Below are 9,096 nucleotides of genomic sequence, written 5' to 3' on the forward strand. Positions count from 1 at the left end.
AAAACCTCTCACAAGAACACGTGTTTCCATCATACACTGCATGACTTTGGGATGCCTGGTACCATTTTACAGCCATTGAAGTATATTGGCTATTGAAATGCAGGTTAAAGTCCAACAGGTTTATTTGGAATTGCAGGTTTTTGGCACGCTGCTCCTTTGTCACTCACCTGCTGGAGCGAGGGGCCTGATGAAGGAGCCGCGCTCCGAAAGCTCGTGATTCCAATTAAACCTGTTGGACTTTAACCTGGTGTTGTGAGACTTCTTACTGTGCCCACCCCAGTCCAACGCCAGCATCTCCACGTCATGAAATGCAGGGAACCAATTTGCACACAGCAAGCTCCCACAAACAGCAATGTGATAATAACTCATTTCATCTGGAACCAAAACTGAAAATGCTGCTTTAGTGATGTTGGCTTAGGATAAATATAAATATTGGCCCTAGCACACCAGAGAGAGCTTCCCTGCTTTCCACCTGATTGCTCTGGATCGTTTGTCCACCTGAGGGGGTCGGTGGGGCCCTCAGCTTGAAGCTGCTTCCTCTGACAGATCTGCGTTTGCTCAGCATTGCACTCAGCTGTCAGCCTGGATTGCATGCTTGCTTCCATGTCTGGGGAAATAACTGTTCTAAACAGCAGTAAATCCAGCCACACCTTGAACACACAGGAAATTAATTTTCTCTCCCAGAGGCACAGACCCCCACTGGGGTACAGGTTAGCATTAAAATGAACAACCAGAAAAGGTGGATTACGTTTTTAATTCTGCTATGGGATGTGGCTGTCACTGGGGTGGGCCAGTCCTAATTGCCCTGGGACTGAGTGTCGCGCTCGGTTATTTCAAAAGGGGCAATTGAGAGTTGACAGCAGCATGGCGGCACAGTGGTTAGCACTGCTGCCTTACAGCTCCAGGGACCTGGGTGGCATGATGGCACAGTGGTTAGCACTGCTGCCTTAGAGTGCCAGAGACCCGGAGTAGCACGGTGGTTAGCACAGCTGCCTCACAATGCCAGGGACCTGGGTGACGGTGGCTAGCACAGCTGCCTCACAGCGCCAGGGACCTGGGTGACATGGTGGCTAGCACAGCTGCCTCACAGCGCCAGGGACCTGGGTGACATGGTGGCTAGCACTGCTGTCTCACAGCGCCAGGGACCCGGGACAACACGGAGGCACAGTGATGAGCACTGCTGTCTCACAGCACCAGGGACCTGGGGTGGCACAGTGGTTAGCACTGCTGCCTCATAGCGCCAGGGACCTGGGGCAGCACGGCGGCACAGTGATTAGCACTGCTGTCTCACAGCACCAGGGATCTGGGGTGGCATAGTGGTTAGCACTGCTGCTTCACAGCGCCAGGGACCCAGGGCAGCATGGTGGTTAGCACTGCTGCCTCACAGCGGCAGGGACCCAGGACAGCACAGTGGTTAGCACTGCTGCCTCACAGCACTAGGGACCCGGGACAGCACAGTGGTTAGCACTGCTACCTCACAGCACCAGGAACCCGTGTTGAATTCCCAACTTGGGTCACTGTGCGGAGTCTGTCCGTTCTCCCCGTGTTTGCATGCATTTCCTCGAGGTGCTCCGATTTCCTCCCACAGTCTGAAATTCGTGCTGGTTAGAGTGCGTTGGCCATGCTAAATTCTCCCTCAATGTATCCAAACAGGTGCTGGAGTGTGGCGACTAGGAGATTTTCATAGTAAGTTCATTGCAGTATTAATGTAAGCCTTATTTGTGACACAAATAAACATAAACTTAAAACACTGCTGTAGTTCTGGAGTCACATGTGGACCAGACCAGATAAGGAGGGCAGATTTCCTTCCCTAAAGGATATCAGTGATCCAAATGGGTTTTGTAATAATTGATGAGTTTTGTGGTCACCATTACTAAGACTAGCTTTAAATTCCAGATCTATTAATTCAATATAAACTCCACCAGCTACCATGGTGAGATTTGAACTCATGTTCCCCAGCATATTAGCCTAGATTTCTGAATTACTAGTACAGTGACATTACCACGAGGCCTCCCTGCCCCTCGAACAGTACGTTGCAGAACCCACAAGGGAGTGAGTTATCTTGGATCTGACCCTGTGTAATGAGACAGATAGAATTAAAGATCTTCTTGTGAGGGATCCTCTTGGGATGAGTGATCACAATATGGTTGAATTTTTAATACATATGGAGGGTGAGAAAGTAGGGTCCCAAACCAGTGTCCTCTGCTTGAACAGAGGGGAGTACGATAGGATGAGGGTGGAATTGGCTAATGTAGACTGGGAGCACAGACTAATTGGTAGGACAGCTGAGGATTTTTAAGTGGAGAATTTTTAAGGGGATTTTTCTCAGTACTCAGCAAAAATATATTCCAGTGATAAAGGAGGAACATAAGAAAAGGGATAACCAGCCGTGGATAACGAAGGAGATAAAGAGGAGTATTAAATTAAAAGCCAATGCGTATAGAGTGGCCAAAACTAGTGGGGAATTAGAAGATTGGGAAAGCTTTAAAAAACAACAAAGAACAACTAAGAAAGCAATAAAGAAAGGAAAGATAGATTATGAAACTAAACTAGCACAAAACATAAAAACTGATAGTAAAAGTTTTTACAAATATACAAAAAGGAAAAGAGTGGCTAAAGTGAATGTTGGACCCTTAGAAGATGAGAGGGGGGATTTAGTGGTGGGAAATGAGGAAATGGCTGAGGCCTTAAACAAGTTTGTTGTGTTGGTCTTCACGGTTGAGGACACAAATAGCTTGCCAAAAATTGATGGTCGTGGGACTGTAGGGGATGAGGCCATTAAAACGATTACTATTACTAAAGTGGTAGCGCTTGGTAGGCTAATGGGACTAAAGGTTGACAAGTCCCCAGGCCCGGATGGAATGCATCCCAGGGTACTGAAAGAAAGGGCAGAAGTAATACCAGGTGCGTTAGTAATGCTTTATCAAAATTCGCCGGACTCTGGGGAAGTGCCGGCTGATTGGAAAACAGTTAATGTGACACCACTGTTTAAAAAAGGAAGTAGACAAAAGGCAGGTAACTACAGCTTAACGTCCGTAGCTGGAAAAATGCTGGAATCCATCATTAAAGAAGGAATAGCAGGACATCTGGAAAAGAGTGGTTCGATCAAGCAGATGCAGCATGGATTCATAAAAGGAAAGTCGTGTTTGAACAACTTACTGGATTTTTATGAAGATGTAACGAGTGCAGTTGACAGACGGGAACCGATGGATGTGGTGTTTTTAGATTTCCAGAAGGCATTCGATAAGGTGCCTCATAAGGTGCTGCAGAAGATTAAGGTACATGGAGTTGGGGGTAAAGTGTTAGCGTGGGTTGAGGATTGGCTAACAGGAAGCAGAGAGTTGGAATAAATGGGTGCTTTTCTGGTTGGCAGTTGGTGACCAGTGGCGTGCCACAGGGATCGGTGCTGGGGCCTCAACTATTTATCATATATATAGACGATCTGGAGGAGGAGACCGAATGTAGGGTAACAAAGTTTGCTGATGACACAAAGATGAGTGGGAAAGCAAATTGCATGGAGGACGTGGAAAGTCTGCAGAGAGATTTGAGTAGCTGAGTGAGTGGGCGAGGATCTGGCAGAGGGAGTATTACATTGGCAAGTGTGAGGTTATCCACTTTGGAAGGAATAATAGTAAAATGGACTATTATTTAAATGGTGATAAATTACAACATGCTACTGTCCGGAGGGACCTGGGGGTCCTTGCGCATCAATTGCAAAAAAGTCAGTTTGCAGGTGCAGCAGGTGATCAAGAAGGCAAATGGAATGTTGGCCTTTATCATGAGGGGGGTGGAATATAAAAGCAGGGAGGTCTTGCTGCAACTGTACAAGGTACTGGTGAGGCCACAACTGGAGTACTGAGTGCAATTTTGGTCCCCCCTTATTTGCAAAAGGATATATTGGCCTTAGAGGGGGGTGCAGAGAAAGTTCACCAGGTTGATACTGGAGATGAAGGGGTTAGCTTATGAAGACAAGTTTGAGTAGATTGGGCCTGTACTCGTTGGAATTTAGAAGGCTGAGGGGTGATCTTATAGAGACATTATCAGATAATGAAGGGGCTAGATAGGGTAGAGGCAGAGAGATTCTTTCCACTTAGAAAGGAAACAAGCACTAGAGGACACAACCTCAAAATAAGGGGGAGTCAGTTTAGAACAGAGTTGAGGAGGAACAACTTCTCTCAGAGGGTAGTGAATCTCTGGAATTCTCTGTCCATTGAAGCGGTGGAGGATACCTCGTTGAATATGTTTAAGTCACAGGTAGATAGATTTCTGATCAATAAGGGAATTAAGGGTTATGGGGAGCAGGTGGGTAAGTGGAACTGAACCACTACAAGATCAGCCATGATCTTATTGAATGGTGGGGCAGGCTCGAGGGGCGAGGTGGACTACTCCTGCTCCTATTTTTTATGTTCTTTTGTTCTTATTGTCCATGCTGTCCCTTTTTTTTAACTCCTAAACTAATCCCAATTGCCTGCATTTGGCCCATATCTCTCTATACCTATCTTACCCATGTAACTGTCTAAATGCTTTTTAAAAGACAAAGTTGTACTTGCCAGTACTATCTCTGGCAGCTTGTTCCAGACATTCAAATGTCCTTCTGGTCCCTTTTGTATCTCTCCCCTCTCACCTTAGACTTATGCCCTCTAGTTTTAGACTCCCCTACCTTGGGAAAAGATGTTGACTATCTGGCTGATCTGTGCCCCTCATTATTTTATAGACCTCTATCAGATCAGCCCTCAGCCTTCAGAGAAAAATGTCCCAGTCTATCCAGCCACTCCTTATAACTCAAACCAACAAATCCCTGTGACATCCTAGTAAATCTTTTCTACACTCTTTCTAGTTTAATAATATCCTTTCTATAATAGGGTGACCAATACTGAACACAGTATTCCAAGTGTGGCCTTACCAATGTCTTGTACAACTTCAATAAGACATCCCAACTCCTATATTCAATGTTCTGACCGATGAAACCAAGCATGCTGAATGTCTTCTTCACCACCCTGTCCACCTGTGACTCCACTTTCAAGAGCTATGAATATGTGCCCCTAGGTCTCTTTGCCCCATAACTCTCCCCAACACCCTAAGTCATGCCCTGGTTCGATCAACCAAAATGCATCACCTGGCATTTATCTAAATTAAACTCCACCTGCCACTCATCAACCCACTGGCCCAATTAATAAAGATCCTGATGCAATCAGAGATAACCTTCACGGCCCACTATACCACCAATCTTGGAGTCATCTGCAAATTTACTAACCATGCCTACTAAATTCTCATCCAAACCATTAATATAAATGACAAATAACAGTGGACCCAGCACTGATCCCTGAGGCACACCACTGGTCATAGGCCTCCAGTTTGAAAAACAACCCTCTATAACCACCCTCTGACTTCTGTCAAGAAGTCAATTTTGTATCCATTTAGCTACGTCACCCTGGTTCCCGTGTGATTTAACCTTACGCAACAACCTACCATGCGATACCTTGCCAAAGGACTTGCTAAAGTCCATGTAGACAACATCAACTACACTGCCCCCATCTAGCTCCTTGGTTACCCTTCAAAAAATTCAATCAAATTTGTGAGGCATGACTTTCCACTCAACGCCATGCTGACTGTCCCTAATCAGTCCTTGTGTCTCTAAATGCCTGTAGATCCTGTCTCTCAAAATACCTTCTAACAACTTACCCACTACAGATATGAGGCTCACTGGCCTGTAGTTCCCAGGTTTTCCCCTGCAGACACAGTGTCTATTAACTGAGGCCAGTTACTGGGTTAGAGAGAGACTATCTCTGATGCTGAGAATGTGGAACTCACTGCCGTATGGTTGTCCAGCATTGAAAGGAGAAGGGAGACAAGGAGTTCAGGAATAGAACACACATGGTGGGAAGTGGCTTGTGTGCAGTGTGAAGGTTGGCATGACCCTGCGGGGCTGAACGAAGGTGCAGCTGAGACTCTGCTCGATGGGTGATACCCGGAAGCTGGCTGCTCATTTACTCAATGTCCGCCTTGTGATGAATTGTTCCAGGTGAGGTCCAAAGCGGTGGCGGAATGTGTGGAATATTATTACAACTTCAAGAAGACTCTCAAATTCAACAAGAAATATCGCCATCGACCCTCAGATACAGAGGACGATTGGAACAACGTCTTCAGACAAGACACTGACTGCGAGGTGAGGCTCCAACTATTACAAAAGCAGACTGAGCAGACCAGAGACTTGTAACATGTTCCTGTATGTGGCTTGTTGCAAGTGTTCAGGAAGTGACAGAAAGTTAGATACCGAGTAAAAACTCTCTCTACACTGTCCTCCATCAAACACGCCCAGGACAGGTACAGCATGGGGTTAGATGCAGAGTAAATCTCCCTCTACACTGTCCCCATCAAACACTCCCAGGACAGATACAGCAAGGGGTTAGATACAGAGTAAAGCTTCCTCAACACTGTCCTCCATCAAACACTCCCAGGACAGGTATAGCACAGGGTTAGATACAGAGTAAAGCTCTCTCTACACTGTTCCCATCAAACACACCCAGGATAGGTACAGCATAGGGTTAGATACAGCGTAAAGCTCCCTCTACACTGTCCCCCATCAAACACTCCCAGGACAGGTATACAGCCCGGGGTTAGATACAGCGTAAAGCTCCCTCTACACTGTCCCCCATCAAACACACCCAGGACAGGTTCAGCATGGGGTTAGATACAGAGTAAAGCTCCCTCTATACTGTCCCCATCAAATACTCCCAGGGCAGGAACAGTAGATAGATTGTGATGTGTTATGTCGCACTGAACGAGTCAATTGTGATTTATTTTGTATGTCAAAGATCTGCATTAGGCTCAGATGAAGGAATGTTCCTATTTCACCTGTAGACCTTGAGGTTACACTCATCAGCAGGGGTTTTCATCAAATGTTCAAATACTCACATCCATGATGTAAATTAACGGGAATTGGAATTTTTATCATTATAGTTTAGGATGTGTTTCTAATTTTTTCTGTTCATTTGGATTCAAAGCAGCAATTTCCCAGTTCACAGCCGATGGAGAATACTCACAGAGGGGAGCGAGAGAGTCCGTGTCCCACAGTCATCGGCAACTTCCCCTGCAAACAGTGCGGAAAGTAAGTGTACCTGACATCAACCATTTACCAGAGAGAGAGAGAAAGAGGAAGAGACAGAGGGGACAGAGAGGCAGAGGCTAAGACACAGACAGGGACAGAGAGGCACACACTGAAATAAAGACAAAGTGCTGGAAAAATCAGCAAGTCAGGCAACATCTGTGGAGTGAGAGACAGCGTTAAACTTACAGGTCTGTGACCTTTCATCAGAACTTGGAAAAATTAGAAACATAATCGATTTTAAGTTGATGAAATCAACTCAACGACTCAAAGACAGCTTCTTCTCTGCTGCTGTCAGACTTACCTCGCATTAAGTTGATCTTTCGCTACACCCTAGCCATGACTGTAACATTACATTCTGCACTCTCTCCTTCTCTATGAACAGTATGCTTCGTCTGTATAATACGCAAGAAACAATACTTTTCACTGTATCCCAATACATGTGACAATAGTAAACCAAATCCAATCAAAATGGGGGAGAATGGATAAAAGAAGGGAAGATAGGTGGATAGAGTGGAAAGGTGGGAGAGCTTAAATGAGAAGAGAGTTTGTCGCGAAGGGTTCAAGGGAGAGGTCATGGGGGGAAAAAAAGAAATGAGTGTGCCTGGAGTGGGAATGAAGGGCAGAGGCAGCGACGCTCAGAGGCATGGACAGAGGTACAGACCAGGAGACACAGGCAGAGACAAAGACACAGACCAGAAGACACAGCCAGAGGCAGAGACATAGACCAGGAGACACAGTCAGAGACAGAGACACAGATAGGATGAGGGGAAGACAGATGCAGACAAATATTCGCTATAGCCTCAGATATTTGCTATATTGTATGACAGAAACTTCCAGTAACAGACAGACAGAGACACTGACACTGCCACTAATACAGACACAAACTCTCTCTCTCAGTCACAGGCTAATGTTTCCAGACACGTGACACCAAAAGAGTTCTTACTAACCATTTTTTAAAACCTATTTATCCCCTCCTCAAAAAAAACCTGTAGGATGTTTTACAAAATCAAGAGTCGAAACGCTCACATGAAGATTCACCGGCAACAGGATGACTGGCAACACAGATCCCACGACCCCCTTTATCCCCCCATCACCTACACTGGGGCAGCGTTGGCCAAAGCGACCGCCACCCCGCCCGCCTACACCAGCTGGGAAAACCGGGAGATCCAGGAGCATCTGGAGGCCATGTCGGAGGCCATGACCTGTACTAGTCTGCCCCCGCTGTACCACCAGGAGGCCAAACTCAACCTTGCCAAAGGGAAGTGCCAGAATATCTTCTTGTAAGGAGCAACGGGCAAAGACATTTCTTGGCCAAGCGCAACTGTGAAGACTCAGAAAGCCTCTGGCGTACAGAGGGTACAGATGCACGAATCTGATTTATGAACAATGACTTTTGTTCAGCACCAACAGAAACTGAACCCCTTTTACCAATGAGCATTTACAGTACTGGGGCTAATGATTTCATTCATTTTTTTCTCATTGGTGGCTCTTAATATTGAAATGATATATTTTTGACATTTTTATTAATGCAGCGTTGATGTACCTGTCTATCCATTTTTGGTGAATTCACAAATCCCCTTTTCCCCGCTTCATCCTCCCCCAGCCCACCTTATTTCTGTACCTCTTGTTTTAACAGTGTTACTAGGTTGACTAAGTTAGGATTGTTTGCACTGGAGTTCAGATGAATGAGGGGGAATCTCATAGAGACTTATAAAATTCTAACAGGGTTGATGCAGGGAGGATATTCCTGATGTTGGGGGGGCGGGGGGGGGGAGTTCAGAACCAGCAGTCACAATCTAAGGATTCAGGGTAGCCCATTTAGGACAGAGGTGAGGAGATATTTCTTCACCCAAAGAGTGGTGAGCCTGTGGGATTCATTGCCACAGGAAGTAGTTGAGGCCAGAACATTGAATGTATTCAAGAAGCAGCTGGATGTAGCACTTGGGGCAAATGGGATCAAAGGTTATGCGGAGAAACCAAGATTAGGC

The 9,096-nt window shown here is 45.9% G+C and overlaps 1 protein-coding gene across 1 annotated transcript in view; it reads left to right on the top strand.

Annotated features, from left to right (window-relative positions):
• LOC145337972 (transcriptional-regulating factor 1-like) overlaps positions 1 to 8,588 on the top strand; it is a 47,219-nt gene extending 38,631 nt beyond the window's left edge. The window contains exons 13-15 of the mRNA XM_080182752.1: positions 6,023 to 6,166; positions 7,005 to 7,108; positions 8,101 to 8,588. Of these exons, the coding sequence (XP_080038878.1) occupies positions 6,023 to 6,166; positions 7,005 to 7,108; positions 8,101 to 8,392 (540 nt within the window). The 3' untranslated portion in view covers positions 8,393 to 8,588. The remainder of the gene's footprint in view (positions 1 to 6,022; positions 6,167 to 7,004; positions 7,109 to 8,100) is intronic.
• Positions 8,589 to 9,096: the final 508 nt, after the last annotated feature.

Source organism: Carcharhinus amblyrhynchos, unplaced genomic scaffold (genome assembly GCF_965287045.1).
Source record: "Carcharhinus amblyrhynchos unplaced genomic scaffold, sCarAmb.v2.hapA scaffold_87, whole genome shotgun sequence".
Taxonomy (NCBI): domain Eukaryota; kingdom Metazoa; phylum Chordata; class Chondrichthyes; order Carcharhiniformes; family Carcharhinidae; genus Carcharhinus; species Carcharhinus amblyrhynchos.